Source organism: Perca flavescens, chromosome 8 (assembly GCF_004354835.1).
Source record: "Perca flavescens isolate YP-PL-M2 chromosome 8, PFLA_1.0, whole genome shotgun sequence".
Taxonomy (NCBI): Eukaryota; Metazoa; Chordata; class Actinopteri; order Perciformes; family Percidae; genus Perca; species Perca flavescens.
The window spans coordinates 1,095,811-1,115,159 of record NC_041338.1 but is presented as its reverse complement, the minus strand read 5'-3'; the positions used below and the strand labels follow the sequence as shown (position 1 = coordinate 1,115,159).

Below are 19,349 nucleotides of genomic sequence, written 5' to 3'. Positions count from 1 at the left end.
CCCAGAGAGTATTATCACCCAACTCTGAGAAAAAGTACAAAAATATTCTACTTAAGTAAAACTACTATTACTTTAATTAAGTTTTACTTAAGTACAAGTAAAATTACTTTACTTTTTGTTATACTTTTATATCTTATTTATATGATGACATGCAGCAAAAGGCCGCAGGTCGGAGTCAAACCTGTGGAGTAAAATTCTATATAATTACAGATTTTAAACAATAAAAGTACACAAAAAAACTTTACTCAATAACAGTAACGTTAGTAATTGTAATTTGTTACTTTCCACCTCTGGTTTTGCTATTTTGGTTCAGTCTCACCTCTCTCACCAACCGGGCTTTTAGCAGAGGGCCGCTGCTTTCAGTGAAAAAAGCTCTTAAAAGCAGGGTTGGTACTGTAACTATTTCCAATATGCATTTTTTTTCATATATTGTTTGAAAAAAAAAAACATGTTTAAGGAAACTGACACGTATCCATCTCAACATGACATCATTTATCTTGTCTCTACAGAAGAGGATTAGGGCAATATATGAAAAATTTATTTGAGATCTGAGTTTAAATCGGAATTCTGAGAAAAAGTCAGAAAACTGACTTTAATCTCAGAATACTGAAGTTTAAAGAGAAATGAAAGTCAGAATTCTGAGAACTTTTTTCTCAAAATTTTTTCTCAGAATTTTACAGGTGGCCCTACACTGTAAAAACGGATTTTGGAGGGTAGTAAATACACTACATGCAAATTCTTTAAATTTTACTGCAAATATATTAGTCAGTAAGCAAATATACAATAATGGGTAAATTCTACCTACATTACATATTTTATAACAGTAACATTTGCAGCCTAAACAAATATAATAAAATCTACCCCAAAATGATAAGTTTGCAGTTCAAAGTGCACATGCGTCAGTGCTGGTTCTTGGCCAAGATCTATTGTTTCACTGGCGGGACACTGGAGTCAAGTTGTTCGGTTTAGCTAAGGTAAGATTCCTTTTTAACAGGTTGCTGTGTGTAATAAACTTATTTAATGGTTGGTTTAGATTGTATATTCGGCTTGCTTCTCTAGTCTGTTAAGAAGTTACTCAATGGCAGTCTGTCATTAAAAGTTAGCAAGCTACTGAGTGCCAGCTAGCTAGCTAATGCCAGAGTTTAAAGGCTAATTCTAATTTTACTAAAACGTAGCAATGTGGAGATTGTTGGAAGAGATGTTAGTTACGTTACTTCAAACTAGCTAATGTTACCTGTTGTGGCATTTGACAGTGTCACAATGTAACGTTATTGCTTTCACGGCTGAACCATGTAGGCTCCAAATGTAAGCTAACTGTTAGGTGACATTACCTGTAATGTTAGCTAACGTTTTATATATATATATATATATATATATATATATATATATATATATATATATATATATATATATATATATATATTTTTTTTATTTATTTATTTCACTAATAAGTTTAAAGAATTTGTAGAAATAAGTTAATCACTAAATGCATCTATTCACAGTCCCAATGTGTCGAAAGAGAAAAAGGGATGCAGTTGTTTGTCGCCTCATTGAGTACCTTGGGGAACATAAAGAAGATCTCATCCAAGATTGCTAGGTATGTTATTAAATGATCGATCAATTCAAGGTATCACATGGGTACACATAGGGTTGCCCTGATACAATTGTTTAATTTCCGATACCAATCAAACACACACACACACACACACACATGTATATATATATATATATATATATTACATAGAAACTGTGGATACTTGGCACAGCCACCATTATGGGACAGACATGCCACCCCTTCTAATGTCAGTTTAGTTTGTAATGAGGCATGAGGTCTATCCACAATTAAAATCATAATGTAACTTGGTTATATTAATAATGCAGGTTTTTAAACCAACATACTTTATGCAAACTTTCTGATATTACTGCTAATCAGTTACTAAAATAGGGTTTTAAAAACATTTGAGGTGAGAAATAGGCAATAAAGTCACAGTTTTAATTTGTCACAAAATTTTATTGAAGTGCTGATTATTAAAAACCAACTCTACTTGGGTTGATTTGGCTTAACCAAGAAAACATATATATCAATAAATGTATTGGGATAGTATCTTGTTATTGTCCATAACTTAAAAGTGCATATTTTTGTTTCTTTTTTTAACATGGAGGATGAAAATGAGGACAACATGGACTAAACCATGAAGGTGCTTGTGATCCATAATCCTGCAGCCAAGGAGCATACAGCAGATGTGTTGATTGCGATGGAGGGAAACAAAGTGCTGAACGTGTGTGGAAACCGAACCAAGGCATGTGTGCTGTTGATGGGATTGATCTACGCACTCAAACTTGAGTATTCCAAGAAGCTTGAGTATACTTAAAGTATTTCAGAAACTCTTTTGGTGCTTGACAGAGCAAAGCTGCTCAAGAAGGTCCAGAGCCTCAAAAGTAAGCTAATGATGAACTGTTTGTCACCGTGTTCAGGCACAGACTGACTGTTTCGTGGGAACTTACTGTTGGTGCTGAAGAATGCTCACTGTACAATGCAATCAGACAATTTCATCTCCCAAAGAGCAGTGTCACATTGAAATTCACTACATTCAAATAATGCATATCATCTCATGGATTAATGTTATTCAAAAGACACAAATTGGTTAAGCAAGGACTGAAATGAACTCAAAAAGTCACTGACAAGGCCAAAATGCTTGACTGTTTCAACGAACATTTTATCGCCTCAGGATTTTTATTTGATTCAGTCAGTCCCCAGCATGACTATTCCTCTACAGTTGAGACTGTTGATCTAGATCCTCCTAGCCAGTCTTTTAGTTTTAGTCCTATCACTGCTTCAGAAGTAAATAAAGCTCTCAAGCACTTGGACACAACTAAATCCGCTGGTCCTGATAAACTGGATCCCTACTTTTTAAAGCTAGCAGGGAATTTTATAACCGTGCCCCTAACCAATATTTTTAATCTGTGCTTGAACACAAATGACATCCCTCCCATTTGGAAATTAGCCTTTGTGGTTCCCATGCTAAAATGTGGTGACCCTTCGATCTTAAATAACTACAGACCAATCTCCAAACTCTGTGTCCTGGTCAAGGTTCTAGAATTACTTGTCAGTGATCAGCTAAAGAATTTTTTTAATAGTCATAATATTTTATCTGACTTCCAATCTGGTTTTAGAAAAGGGCATAGTACAACATCAGCAGCTCTTAAGGTTTTAAACGATTTTATTGAAGCTACGGACAACAAGCAGCATTGTGCAGCCCTTTTTATTGACTTTTTGAAGGCATTTGATACAGTGGACCACACAGTACTTGAACAAACTGTTGTCTGGTTTGTTAACTACCTTACAGATAGAACTCAGTGTGTGCAGGCGGTGGGTAGCACTTCTCACTACCTAAAAATAACAAAAGGTGTGCCTCAGGGGTCAGTCCTGGGGCCACTGTTATTCATCCTCTACATCAATAATATTGATCATAATGTGTCTAACGTAAAATTACATTTTTATGCTGATGACACTGTAATGTATTGCTCAGCACCCACTGCAGACCAGGCCCTCTCTCAGCTACAACTTGCTTTCAACACGCTTCAACATAATCTCTATGATTTAAAACTTGTTTTAAAGGCATTTAAAACTAAAGTCATGCTTTTTTCAAATTCAAAACTTAAATCAAATCTGTCCTCAATCCTCACTTCTCATGGCACAAAAATTGAATGTGTATCTAAGTACAGATATCTTGGTATTTTACTGTAATTGATGAATCTATTTCTTTTACATTAGCAACTAGCTAAAAGATTAAAACTTAAATTAGGGTTTTATTTCAGAATCAAATCCTGCCTCTCGTTCGAATCTAGAAAGAGGCTGGTCAATGCCACTTTTATGTCTGTACTTGACTATGGTGATGTTTTATACATGCATGCTTCGTCTAAAAGTTTACATGCACTGTACACCATGGAGCTCTGAGGTTCATAACTGGTATGAAAGCCCTCACTCACCACTGTGATCTAAATGAACGTGTTGGATGGCCTTCTTTATCAACACAGAGACTTCAACACTGGCATACTCTCATATACAAGGCTATTTTAGGTCTCCTTCCATCCTACCTTCTGACCTATATCAATGTAAACAGTACTGGGACTCACAATCTTCGTTCCCAGGATCTTTTCCTTATGTCTGTTCCAAAGATTAGAACTGAGCTGGGGGAAAAGGCATTTAAGTTTGCTGCTCCCTCTGCATGGAACAAGTTGCAAAAATCTCTGAAATTTACTAAATTGGTCTCATTGGTCGCTTTTAAGAGGATGTTGTTTGACTTGGAGGGAATGACATCTGGCTGTAGATGTTTTACCTGATGAGTTTAGTATTCTGGTTGACTCTGTTGTACTGCTGCCTGCCTTGGCCAGGACACTCTTGAAAAAGAGATTTTTAATCTCGACGAGTTTTCTTCCTGGTTAAATAAAGAAAAAAAAAAAACTCAGTGTGTTTCTGTCTGGTACTAGGCTGTCAATTCATATAACCAAAGGGACACGGTGTTGAGATGTGGAAAATGCTGTTTTTTGTTCAGGCACAGACTGACTGGTTATCTTCAACAATCCCATAAGGCTTTGCAAATATCTGCATATGTTCCTCAAACATATAAAAAAATTTAAGATGTTTATGTTTGGTATAACAAACAAACTGGAATCCACATATAAAGGGTTTAAGAAACTTGTTTCAGTTGAATATGCAGAGTGAAGAGGGTTCTTTTGTACCTCCTGTCCTTTTTTTTGTAACATTTCATTGATTAAAAGAAATTTACATGATCAATTATCTCCTGTGTCTGACAATAATTTTTTGAAAGTAAAGTTTACCTTCCCTGAATAAGTAATGATTAATTACTCATATTGTTCAATTATTAATGACAATTATTAAGTATTAAGTGCTTACAATCAAGAGGTAATGTTACTTACTTTTTATAAGTAATCAGTTGTGTAATGTATTGAGAAATATTAGGTAGACTTTACCTAATTTCTTTTAGTGTATCATAGCTGTTAAATGTAGATATGCTTCACTCAAAACGTGGTGAAATCTACCCAAACAAGCAAATTGTTACCTCACATTTATTGAGTAGATTCTATAGGTTGCTTTTTACAGTGTAATCATCAGGGCCCAGCATAGAAATCAGCATAGAAGTCCATTCTTGACTTTAGATATGTATTTTCAAAGGAAATAATCAATTTACAAGCTTCCTCTGGGCTTTCAACCGTATGGTCTTCATCAATCTTCAATGCTGAGGATGAGGACTGAGACTGTGATGTACACTATCTTGAGATTATTGTATCATACAACTTTATTGTAGAATTACTTCTGGAAAATAATTGCTTTGTTGTCCAAAAGGGTGAACAGCTCGAGTTTATTTTATTTGACAACACAAGACACAGCCAAACTGATGTTGGATACATTAGGATATCTTTGTACATCCAACTAACTGCAATGTCCAGTTTATATGCAATATATATATATATATTCATATATATATTCATGTGATCACATCCAGCTCCTCGGGCTGCTGCAAGGTGTCTTCACATATGACGGTAAGAGGATTATTATGACTAAATCATGCAAAGTATAGAGCAGCAATATGAGTCAGACAGATGCTCACCTGTTACAGTACAATACATACACTGATGATCAGATCCAAATGCAATCTGCAGAACTTTATTTTTCTTCTTTTTTTTTTTACAGTTTTCAGCCATGATCCCGAATGAAAATCTGCGGAATTTAGCAGACTGCTTTTCTGCTTGGATCGGAGATGTGTTAACTTTCTGAGTTCTTTATTTATTTATATTATTTTGTCTGAATTCTTTTCCCTGCAACCTAGGGTTAATGGGTTAACAAAATATAATTTAGTATACATGTTTCTAATTTGGCCCAGTTATTTCAAACCCATTCAAATTAAATTATGTTAACTTGTAAATACTTCACAGGTTATTGCCTTCAGATTTTCCACAGAATTTACAGCAGATTTTTTATTGAATTTAAAAACATAAAACTCAGCCCACCAAGTTTTTGGCCCATTTTTGGACATTTTTAGCGCTTTGTTGTTTTTTTTTCAACGTTTTTGATGTTTTTGACACCTTTTCTGATGTTTTTGTCACTTTTTTCAATGCTTTAGGTGCTTTCTTTGGACGCTTTTTTAAACAATTTTGTCACTTTCTCCAGTCTTTTTTTTGTTGCTTTTTTTCTATGATGGCTAAGGAACTTTGTTGCCAGCTATAGCTATATGGGACATATACAATTATTTGACTTTTTCTCTTAAATAAAAGAATGTCAATAAACTATACATGTGTGGCTCTTGATGTGATTCTCATTTTCCATTCTGGCCCTTAGTGAAGTTGGGTTTGACACCCCTTTTCTAGTAGAAACACAAAAGAATTATAATACTACATTCTGTAGCTGTGATATGAAGGCGGCGAGCAGAAAGTACAGTAGTTTTGGTTCAGTCAAACAACCAGTGAGTAATTCACAGGGAAACCACGTTGAAAACAAAGAAAATACTTCCTTCTTGAATGTCATTTTGTTTAGGGAAGTGAAATAGACTTCAACACAAACACATGCACAAAAAAAAAGCCCATACGTGAAACTCCCACTCATGGTAACCCCCTGCAGGCAGACAACGGTGAGAGATACTGACACGTCATATAGAGAAGTTCCTAAATGGAGCTCAGGGTCTCCCCCGGCTGCTCCTCAACTGTATAAATGTGGAGGCATCGGGAGTTCAAGTCATCACAGCAGAGAGAACAGGTTGAGCCAGCTCACCTCAGATTAGCACCGACTGCTACACAGTGAAGGAACACACACACACACACACACACACACACACACACACTTCAGGATGGCTGCTCCTCGTCTCGCTCTGTCTGTGTTTGTGCTGATGCTGGCTGTCATCGCTCTGAGTGAAGGTAAGAAGCGGCTTGATAATAAGATGATATAAGATAAGATGAGAAAAACTTTATTGTCAGTCACGAGTGACAGAAATTTGTCTTTGACAGGGCAGGCTCAAATGACATAAAATACATATAAAAACATAAAAGAGAAAAAGAGAAAAGATCTTTGAGTGTCTGAAAGATATATTAGTCCAGCTTTTAAGGTTAAGAAACCCTGATTTGATGGATCCAGCACCACATACACTAATTGTATGAAAGGTCTTTGGAATTGTTCCAGTCTTTCTTTTAAAGACAAATCCAACCTAAATTATTATTTAAATGTTCCTTTTTCACAATAATGAACGGCTTACTTTCTTAAATGTTGTTAATCAGTTAAAGACCTACTTACCTACCGTCTTAATCAGGCTTTTGTTTGACCTGTCCACACTTAACTTTCTTATGTATTACTTTGTAATTTTAATTGTGTGTTGTGTTTTTTTAAATGTATCATCTTGTTTGTTTGAAGTACTTTGTAACTTTTATCTGATAGTGCTTTATGAATACATTTTACTCACTTACTTACTAACTTATTTACTTACATACTTACTAACTTACTTACATACTTACTGGTGGAACAACTGAGCAATGACACCGATTTCAGATTTGGCCTGATGCAGGCCCAGAGGAAATTAAAAAGGGAACAAAAATGGAAGAAGCGTGATGTGTGTGAGTCTGTGTGTGTGTTGTGAGTTGTTCATTTGAAGGTGTTTGTTGGTAGGTTTGCGTGGCGTCGGCCCAAAGAGATGCTGCTTTCGTTTCAATGAGAACGAGGTGCCTAGAGACAGAGTGGCTGGCTACACCCGGACCAGCCAGCGGTGCTCCAACCCTGCCATCCTGTAAGTACACAACCTTTAGAGCAATACATCAGTGTTGTAGTCAAAACCACCTAAACCGAGACCAAGTTATCACCAAGTCCAGAGTGTGTCGAGATCAAGACAAGACCAAGGCTTTGAGGGGTTGAGACCGAGTCAAGACCAAGACCAGACCAGTGCAAGTCCCACATTGCAAGACCACATAAAATTGAAAATGCTAACCATAGGCACTCCTCAAATTGAAAACACCCACAGCAAACAAATGGTTTAGGTAGTCAAATGTTATTACCGATGTTTTGGCTGACATCCAATCACAGTATTGATGTTAACACAGACAGTTGAGTGATATACCTGCAGTTGTGGTCTTGACTGGTCTTAAAAATCAAATCCAAAGTCCTCTTCATCTGAGACTGAGACAAGACTGAGTAACAAATGTGGTCAATTCCGAGACGAGACCAAGTCCTTCGAAAAAATGCTCTTGAGGCGGTCTCAAGACCAAGACCGATGTCAAGTACCACAACACTGCCATATATCACCGACATGATGTAATGTACTGTATCTACACATGAAAGCACTGACTGTCTGGTGTGTCTGTGTGTGTGTTCAGGTTGAAGACAGTGGCCGGTCGTCAGCTGTGTGTCAGACCTTCAGCCACTTGGGTGAAGCAGCTCATCAGCTACCTGGACGCCAAATCTATCCCAGGAGAGACGTCCAACCTGTAACCAGGGCAACATGTGGCCAGTTTATCTCCAATTTCAGCTATCTGTCTATCTATTATGCACAAATATATACCTAATACAGTATATACTAAATATTGTTGTGTTTTGTAACATACTCATGGATAGAATTTGCTAAGAGGCATTTCTATACATGTATACCATTTTCTACATTTCTGATTTCAAATGTTTAATTTAAGTATATGGAACAATATGTATGTGCTCGCTTAATACAACACTCAAAGTCCGACCGTCAACACTGTGAACTACTGTTGCAATGTAGTTTGAATTGACTTACAGAAACTACTGCTACTTTCATACACTGTCAAAGAGCCATGCCTCCCAACTCCATAAGTATATAGTATATACTCATAAGTACAGTATAAGCTACGGGTTACCCCAGTATTTATGAACTATTTTGAGCTTGTTGTCTTTTTTTTCTATAAAGTAAAGTGATGATCATTTACAGTCTGTTTTTGAATTCAGATACGCAATTTGACAACAAATAATTCATTCAATTGATTTAAATGATGTATGTGTGCTTGTGCTACTAATTTGATCCTCTTGAATTAAAGCGAGATAAGATGTCAAGGTCTGGCTGTGTGACACTCTCTCTTCTTGTCAGGGCTTTAGTTTCTACATACACTGGCATTTATTTAACCCTGCTGTTGTCCTTGGGTCAAAATGTTTCTACATTTCAAGCAAATTGCCCAAAGATAACATGGGCTGTTCCATACAATGTTTTTTTTGCAGGTAAAGAATTTTGGGTGTTTTATTACATTTTATAGCATTTAAAAAAATGAAATGGTTTCCAAACAGTATCCTGACTAAACTTTGACAGTCTGTGATTATTTCACTCAATCTTAACTATTTGTCAAAAATAATTCACATTTTCAGCTTTTTTTTAACTCAGAAATTAGGCAGGCCATAATGTCATATAAATGAGATTTTGTTGTCCATGAATTCCAAAAATAAGTGTAAAACTAGTGGTAATAAGTTGATGTTTGTGGTGAATCCGGTGGGGAAAATGCAAGAAAAACATCAAAAAAAATAGCAACAACAACTTTATAAAAAGTCAAAAACATTGAAAAAAGTGTCTAAAAAAGGGTTGATTTTCAGTGTTTACCCTGGAGGACAACAAGTTGCATACAGTCGACAGGAAGACAACACAAGGGTTAACTATTTCATTGTGTTCATTCCCTTTTTGATATACCAAGTGTTGCAAATTAGCTTCATATTCTCATATTTACGGTGGCCGAGAAGGGTCACAACACATACAAACGCCACAACAACTGCATATTCAGAAAACACCTCCAAATTCAGCAAAACACATGCAAACGCCGCCACAACAACTGCATATACAGAAAACACCTCCAAATTCAGGAAACACATACAAACGCCACAACAAACTACATATTCAGAAAACACCTACAAACGCCACAACAACTACATACATTGTTTTCGTTTTTCTCGCTACTGACAGTACTCCTGATTTACAAACAACAGAGCTACGGGTTGAAATCGACCGGAATTCTCCTTTAAGCTATCGTTAACAGTAGGCTGTTAGCTAGCTAGGTTGCTGTCTTTTTGTACCATTTGCGTTTTTAAAGTTTGTCCGGTGGCATTTTCATCTCTTTTATATAACGTTAGCCGAGATTTAGAAATGTGTGTTTATCAGTTGTAGCTGCATGATTTAAGGTAACGCTGCACCTTATTTACTTCACTATCAACGTTACATGAAGGCTAAAATATATGAGTAGTATCCCATGTAACAAGTATAACGTTGCATATAACGTTACGTTATGGAATTCATAATGGTAAACATATTTTTCTTGTTTGCTGTCTTTTAACAGGGACAAACGGAGGCGGTCGCTGATGATGGGAAAGCAAAAGACAAGCAGGGAGACAGAGGCCAAAGACAGATGTTGAATAGCTAGATTATTTGCCATTCTGAAAATAAATGCATTAACTTAACTGGTTTGTCTTTGTCATTTCGTTTTTGGGTGTGTATATAATATAAACGTTTTTCAATTTCTATTTCTAACTGAATAATTATATTCAGATGGTACCTGTTTCAATAACTTGTAAGGTATATAAGCTCTAAAAAGACATTAACGAAACGTGTATCTTTATTATAACATTTATTCAAACATTACTAAACTGTACACAAGTATATTCAACATGAAGCGGCGACCAGACTCAGTAGCTGATGATGGGGTTGCTTCAAGACTGCAGACAGAAGGAGAAAGCTTTAGGTTAGTCCAGTAGTTATCCAACCTGTCCTGGTAAGATTAGAATTGTATCACAAATATATTTAAGCATACTGCATATCATACTGCCTGTGGTAGGTCATTAGCTGGTAGTGTTTACCTTGTAGATGCTGATCATATTTTGCACTGCATTTGTTTGAAAGCTAGAAGCTACTGGACAATGGGCTAATGTTACATACATTTAGTAAACTACGAGCTAATGTATACTTCTACTGTAAGGATAATGCAATTAAGATTAATGCAATTGCAAACATGAACTCTCAAAAAAACACATGGGATAAAATAAGAGAAAACGACTATTGCTTACATTAAAGCCTAACAGTGTCGGTAACGTTACCTACCTTAGCACGTTGCGGCAAAGTTGCCGACAGATTATTCTCCTCCTGCAAGCAGACTGACGCTGATTCATATTCTTCATTTCAACAAAAACATTGAACAGCACAGTTCACAGTTCCACATCCATGTCGTCCAGTGTTTTGAAATGCAGCGCGGAAGTGAAGGTGGCGAAACACTTTCAATGATGCAAGCACGAAATGACGTGCACTTGCTAGCCTGTTCCAATGTACATGTTGTCCGAATGCTCAGGAGGAGTCTGACCTAGCCCTCTGAAGGACCCTTGACAATGAGAAACGGCAGATAGCGAGAAGACAACCAGATGGATGCGGGTCCGTCACTGATTATGGCCCCCCTGGAAACATTTCCGTTGTCGTCTTTGCAGCTTGCAGTTCGTTTCCCTATTTACTCGTGCTGTGAATATTTGCAGCGTACGTGATTTGAAATCGACGAAGTTGTTTTCTGAATTTGTATGTGTTTTCTGAATATGTAGTTGTTGTGGCGTTTGTATGTGTTTTCTGAATATGTAGTTGTTGTGTCGTTTGCATGTGTTTTGCTGAATTTGGAGGTGTTTTCTGAATATGCAGTTGTTGTGGCGTTTGTATGTGTTGTGACCTTTCTCGGCCACCGTAGTATATTGCTTTTGATCTTCCTTTTCAAGGCTAAGGACTTTTTATTTCCTGTTGAGCAGCTTTCTCACAGATATGTAAGCTTTAGATGTGTGGGAGCATGTGTCTGTGTGATCATGGTTCTGTCTGATAACAGTGAATACCTTAGCAGCACTGAAGTAATGAGTTTTTGAAAATGTGCCAAAAACTTATTTTCTTAAAGCCAGAACTTTTGGGAGAAGAAATATCACATTTTCCTTCTTCCAAATGACAAATTGAATTCTTAAGCAATAAAACACACACTTGCTCCTTGCAATACATTCATTCATTCATTCAATCTTTATTTATCCTCAACAGATCATTAAGGGGCAATCCTCATTTTCATGGAGTCAGATTATAAAAACCAACACAGAACAACAACACAGAACGCACAATTATAAGAAATAAAGAAAGACGATACAACATTCAGAATTGGAAACAGATTTGATAAATAAATTAGGATAATAGGGATGCAAAAGAAAATACATATATAGTAAAGCACTTACAAGTACAAGTTTGTAGGTTTAGAACCAGATTTCTAAATTGTCCAAGAGGCACAACTGAGTTGATTTTAAGAAAGTGCTGTCATTTGTTCCAGGAGTCAGGAGCACTAAAACTGCGAACTCGTGGAACATGAAGTAAAAGCCAGTCAGCAGAGACAGTCTGATAATGTCCCTCTAAAAGAGAAGTTCTGTAAACTAAGTTTTCCAATAAGAGCCTTATAGATTAAAGTGCTCACATTATGCTCATTTTCAGGTTCATAATTGTATTTAGAGGTTGTACCAGAATAGGTTTATGTGGTTTAATTTTCAGAAAACACCATATTTTTGTTGTACTGCACATTGCTGCAGCTCCTCTTTTCACCCTGTGTGTTGAGCTCTCTGTTTTAGCTACAGAGTGAGACATCTCACTTCTGTTCCATCTTTGTTGGGAGTCGCACATGAGCAGTAGGTAGATAAGGACTACTAGCCAGTCAGAAGCAGAGTATAAGGTTGTGTCCTGAGAGTACCTAGGTAAGGACTACTAGCCAGTCAGAAGCAGAGTATGAGGGTGTGCCCTGACAGTACCTAGGTAAGGACTACTAGCCAGTCAGAAGCAGAGTATGAGGGCGTGCCCTGACAGTACCTAGGTAAGGACTACTAGCCAGTCAGAAGCAGAGTATGAGGGCGTGCCCTGACAGTACCTAGGTAAGGACTACTAGCCAGTCAGAAGCAGAGTATGAGGGCGTGCCACGCTAGCAGTTAGGCGAGCATTATAACGTTTGTCTCTGAAGTAAAGGCTGGACTACAACAGAGCTGTTTGGAGCAGTTTGTGAACAGTGTTTTCTGTTGGAGATGGTAAGTCCCTTTGGGGGGGACTTTGGGCTTGTTCACTTTGTAAACTTATAATTTGCACAAAAAAGATATATACTGTAACACAATAAAGGAAAACCAAAAAGCATAATATGAACACTCTAAGACATACCAGTGATTATCACTCTTAAAAAGAAGACACTCCTTGGTCTGCTATGACCAGCTTATGAAGGCTAATGTTGGCTGATGTTAACTAACTTTTGATACATAATTCTGTGTTATTACTGTGTCCGTTTGCTGATTCTTGTCTATTTGTGTCACTGTTCCACTACATTTTAGCATTTAAAATCATTCTGTAATTGCCACTTGTAGTCATAGTGGCTCCGTTTCAGAAAAAGTTAGTCTGGATTTAATGTTCCCTTTCTTTTAAAAAAAACATAAAAAAGTTCTTCAAACACTATCATTGGTTGGTGTGATGACTCAACAGATTTACTGTGGTCAACTGAGAACGTTTTGTATAGTTCACCCCATACTGTAAGGTTTCAAATTAACATTGAAAAAGGTACACGTTGCACGTTTATTCATTATCGCACATATTATATTTGAAAATATATGGTATTTATCAATCAATCAATCAATCAATCAATTAATTAAACAATTTATTTTGTCACATGAAATCATAAAAAACACAATTTCAATGAAATGCGGTATTTATCAATTTTTTTTCATTTTTAAATACTTTTCACATACATTTACATATATTTAAATATACAGTATGATACTGTACTGGACAGCAGGGGCGATTCTAGGATCAGACCTTTAGGGGGGGCTCAGCCCCTAATGAGAATGTGACACAGTGCCTTGCAAAAAAACAAGTAATTTGCTAAATCAATAATTTCATTAGCCGATAATCTCTGAGCTAGCTACTGAACAACAACGTCAGCTAACGTTTTTAACTAAACCTGACACTTTATAAGTCACAGTAATAACGACCAATTTGACACAATGTTCTAACATTCAGCAATTTTAGTTTACGCTTCAATTTGGGTTCTAATCTGCACCATGACATTACCAACTTCTTCTCTGGGGACTACCAACGTTAAACTACACAACCGTCTCATGCTCTCCCTCTGACAGATCAGATAGAGACTCAGCCAAAGGCACCATAACCTCCTCTGATTGGCCAACACTACACTTCTGTTAACCCTTTTCTTGACGGGGTAACAGGTGCATAGCATCGGAGACAGACACACAGCATATTAAACCTGTTTCAAGCCCTTTGAACCTGTAATTGTTTGTCCTCTGTCACTAACAAGCTCGCAAACTCTAACTTGAAGCACTGAAATATATATTTTTTAAATGAATTCTTTTTATTTGTTATTTTTTTATATTATAATTTTTAGGGGGGCTTGAGCCCCCTAAAGAGTCTCTAAAATCACCAATGCTGGACAGTACAGCATGGACAAGTTTAATTCTATATATGATTGATAGGGCCTAAGGATCTCTTCCAAAATATTTATTGTCCCAACAAAAATGCAAATTTGCAAAGGCACCTACAGTCACATTCAGACTACAATACAGCGGTTATGTACTGTAGATATGACTGAGTTAAGAACAAGTGTGTTCATGGACAAGAATTTTGCTGGAACATCAGATGGCAGTTGCTTTCTTTACCACAAGAGCGTGCCAATGGACCACTTAGCATCATATCCAAGCCACCGTCACAAGTGCATGTAAATCTTTGGGATTGTTCCTTTAACTGTGGGCTAAACAACAAGAAAAGTTCCCATCATCAGAAGCTTTACTTCCAATGATGACTTCTTGATATAGGCCTACTTTATGCTTTTCACCGAGAATGAGCATTGGCAACCTGAGTAATGTGCACACTCGCCTACTTATGGTGCGTTCAAATCAACTCAGACCTGTAGTGTGGGGGACAGAGGGCACCATCATGTAAAGTGCGGGCGACATGTCCCCCGCATAGCCCGTGTCCACTACGCCCTTGCCACCAAACCACCAGTAGCCTTCTGCCTATATTCTGACTACCTAACAACAAATCATGGGTTACCTAGAAAAATAACATTATTGGGTCACTATTATGTAAATGTGATAACTACATAGCTGTATGTCATGATCTCCTCAGAGCCAATGCTGGTCCTAAATGCTCCCCTAATCTATTTTTGATAAGCAAATGTTTCAAAGAAGGCCAACAGTTTTTTCCCTATATTTTGTGGCTTTTAAAACAATTGCATCACATATGTCTCACTTGATACTTACCCATGGTATGGCCAAATGAATGTCAAGCCGCATTTACCACTTTGTCGGTTGATTGATCATAAATGTTTAGTAGCGCTATTCACAACAGTCTTTGAAGGTAGCAAGTGTCTGCCTCCAACACTTGAAGGCATCACACACACGATCAGAGGCCGGGCCGATCACATTTGTGTTTGACCAATAGGAAGATGGATCCAGGTCTCCCACAGATGCAAACTGGCCACACACAGCCAGTGGTATACCGGGACGTAGGCCTATTTTCTTTCAAAATAAGAGCCTTTGAGGTAGTTTCTTTTACTGCTTTTTCTGAAAAGCTTAAATATGATACTGGTGTTTCTTGTCCACATTTGAAGCTGAACTCTTTACCATGTGAGCACATCAACATTTTAGATAAACAACTATTAATTAATATTATAAGTCACAGGAATTTAGTTGTTAAATGCTAACAATATAAACTATTTTAATTTTGGTTATAATGACAAGACATTCTAATGTTTAATATCCAGAACAATACTGTTGCCAAATTAACAATGATATGGGTAGAAACCAATATTTTTACCAATATTTACCAACATTTGGGGGTGGCAGTAGCTCAGTCCGTAGAGACTTGGGTTGGGAATCGGAGGGTTGCTGGTTCAAGTCCCAGTATCAACCAAAATACAGAGTGTGGATTGGTAGCTGGAGAGATGCCCATTCACCTCCTGGGCACTGTCAGGTGCTCTTGAGCAAGGCACCATACCCCCCTAACCACTCAGGGTGCTGGTCCAGCACTGGCAGCCCACTCACTCTGACATCTCTCCATTTGTGCATGAATAGGTCCTGAGCATGTGTGTGTGTATTTCAGGCCTGTGTGTGTAGTGATTTCTAACAAACAGAGTGTAAATTGTAATTTCCTCACTGGGGATAAATAAACAGTATAAATTATTAAATATATAGGGGGGAGAAATTGTCTGGCCAATGTAGTGGAAACTTCGCCCCTTGAAAAGAAGTTTTAAATAAAAAACACATTATTTTGAAATTCTCAACCGGATGCATTGTATATATTTCATTTGTTTGCCTTGTGAGGAAAAAAAACAGTCGTTAAGCATTTCTCTTCACTGTGCTAACGCTACATCTGGTAGTAGTAGCTATCCGTCAGCGGCCATATGTAATTTAACCTCATTCATTCGTTTACAGACGCACTTTGCTTATTTTTGTTTACACCAAACTACGGGTTTTAGGGTGGAAAGAGCGCATTTCTCTCCGCTCCGTCATCTTTTTGGACGTTAATCAGTTTATGTCCGTGCAGGCTGGGTTGTGACAGCACAGTAGCAACAATGATCGAGCGACCAGAGACTGCGGTTCCCAGCATCGCTGTAAGTCCATTTGTCTTTCAAGTAACGTTAGACCAATGTGCAAGTGTTGACATACTGTTGTTTTCTATAGCATATCATTGAAATCCATAACGTTACCCTATTTAACCATACCCGTGTGTTTTGGTTGCTGCTGGTACCGACCTCTGATATATGGAGTAAACTAAACACCAAGCTCCTTTTAATAGCTGGTGGTTTTATGATATTTCGCATAACTACAAAGACTTACTTGAAAGAAACACTTACTCGCACATTCTCACAAATCAATATAGTCTACTGATAACATCGGCGTAATGTGGTTGACTTAACAAGAAGTATTTCTGTAACGTTCAATGACATCGTTATAAAATGAATCACGCCTCCCACTTCTGTTAATGTTACTCTGGTAAAGGGAGGTTATGGGTGGCGAAAGTATAACATCATTTGCATTTTTGTTGCAATATATCATGTTTGGTGGATACAATGTTCGCTAAATGTACCAAATGACAAAGAGAGAACACTATAAGGTTGTCTTTTAAATAGCAGTTATTTGAACGGAGGCTGGCTTGAAGGCTTCCTGGACGTTAGAACGGCATGTATCGGGGGTTACATGGTCTGCTTTCAATTATACCTCGTTGCAGTGGGGACATATATTATGGGCAACAGTACACTCTTGTTTAGATGTGTTTTCCCACCGACCATGACAATATTACTAGTGAAAGTATGTAATTTAGTAGCCTACAATTGAGATGATAGCCACACTTTGGTGGTCGGATTTTATGAACCCAGATGAGATTTGCTCTCCTTTGCCAAATTCCTTTAAGAAATCTCGCCGTTTAGCTAGACCACGATCAATGTAAATAATAATAAAGAATACATTTAATTGAGTGAAATAGTGCTTGGTGGACTGTATTGTATACATAACAATAATGTCGTAATCACTCACTACCAGAGATATTAAACTGTGTTCCCAAACATGTACATGTACTGTAGATAGCAACTCTTTATTAAACTGCTTAATTGTTGAATGCAGTTTGGTGTGACTGTCCACACAACTGCTGTTGGTGGACCACATCTGCTTTGCTGTGTACACTGGCACTTACTTTGTCCTGTGTCTGTGTGTGATCCAGTCGGAGTGGAGAGATAGGGTAGGAACAGTGGGCTCATTGCTAAACAAATAACTAAAGAAAGAAATTACACCGGCACTATTTTCATATGATTTCTGTCGCCCTACTGCAGTGTTATGAAATGCAATATATATTACATGATTAATATTCAATATGTAATAAATGAAAGTTTAATATAGCCGATGGAAGCATTCAGAGGGCCTCAGCATCAGCTGCTGAATGCATGTGGGGGGAAGGGGTGGGGGACTTTGCAATACAGATGATGTCAGTGAACCAGGCAGCTACTATCACCACTGGGTGGACTGGGGGAAGGGTAAACAGTAATAGTATGGACTGACTAGCCTTTCTCTCTCTCATCCCCCATTACTGCCCTCTTTTCCCAGGCTGTTTTTCTCTTAATCACTTTTTTTTCTGAAAAAGAACTACATTAGTAATCATATTACATGTTTTTTAAAGTGGCAAGTGCCATTTGCAGCATTGCAAATAGTGATTGTGATGCAATGCTGAATACAGTTATCATTAGCTGGAAATGTGACCTTTCAAGCGTGTTGTGTGTCTCTCGTAGGCGCTACAAACCTCATTCTCTGCTAGAGACACAAGGTCCACGTAAATAAAAGGGTTTCTCATTCATGCACACATGCATGTATGTTGATGCATTCACATTCTTGCACATGCACAGTAAACTCATATAGTGCAACATTTGATCCACAGATTCCTATCAAGACGTGAATTACACACACACACACACACACACACACACACACACACACACACACACACACCGTCAGAGTTGGCACCTTATGTAACACATTCATAATTACACACACAAAACTTGTATGTGGGTGGATCAAACATGGAAGTGGTGGAAAGTGCTTCAGGCTCATTCAGGGTAGTTACTCCTGGTGTTGAGCTACATGCATCACAAGGCAAATAGATTGTTTCTTTTTCTTTTCCCACATTCTGTGTGTCCAAAACGTCCACAGAATACTGGTAACTTTGATACCCCTCAAATAGTCCAGAATATTTGAATGCATATCTGTTGGGGGGGATACATTTATTTTTGTGTTGCTAGGAAAGCTCTGCGAGGCTGTTTTGTGTTTTTTAATTGTGGAAGTCTAGATCAACAACATTAATACAGACAATATCCAAATCTCTGCAGGTGCAATAATTGTTCAATCATGTTCTACAGACTTAAGAAAAAATATTTGTTTGCTACAAATGTTTGCAAAAAAAATCACACAATGACCTTTTTAATATATTTCTCAATTTAAAATAATCATAATGATGCAAAATGTATCATTTCCTCCACTATCGTGAATCATATTGCATATCTGTGGAAATATTTGCAATTATTAGATATTTTCCCCAAATTGTTAAACCCTAGTTCAACCATATGTGAATGTAGAATATCGCACATCTCCCACTCCTCTGAGAACATTTTCACAAAATGCAGGAACCTGGCTCCATTCAGCCACAGGGGCATTACTAAGGTCCGCTACTAATGTTGTTGGCCCATAAGGTTCCAGTCTGTCCCAAAGATGTTGGATGGGGTTGCGCTCAGGGCTCCTTGCAGGCCAGTCAAGTTCTTCA

The 19,349-nt window shown here is 37.5% G+C and overlaps 2 protein-coding genes across 3 annotated transcripts in view; both read left to right on the top strand.

Annotated features, from left to right (window-relative positions):
• The first annotated feature begins 6,706 nt into the window (after positions 1–6,706).
• On the top strand, positions 6,707–9,077 carry LOC114560517 (monocyte chemotactic protein 1B). Its single transcript, XM_028585952.1, has 3 exons — positions 6,707–6,933; positions 7,676–7,793; positions 8,377–9,077. Exons 1-3 carry the CDS (start codon positions 6,867–6,869, stop codon positions 8,489–8,491), a joined length of 300 nt encoding a protein of 99 aa, XP_028441753.1. The 5' UTR covers positions 6,707–6,866; the 3' UTR covers positions 8,492–9,077.
• A 7,295-nt stretch (positions 9,078–16,372) lies between these two features.
• The window catches only part of LOC114559660 (septin-7), a 58,906-nt gene continuing 55,929 nt past the window's right edge, over positions 16,373–19,349 (top strand). The window contains exon 1 of one of the 2 annotated variants that reach the window (XM_028584448.1): positions 16,373–16,656. In XM_028584448.1, the coding sequence (XP_028440249.1) occupies positions 16,618–16,656 (39 nt within the window). In that variant the 5' untranslated portion in view covers positions 16,373–16,617. The remainder of the gene's footprint in view (positions 16,657–19,349) is intronic. The other variant, XM_028584447.1, reaches the window with a different exon arrangement.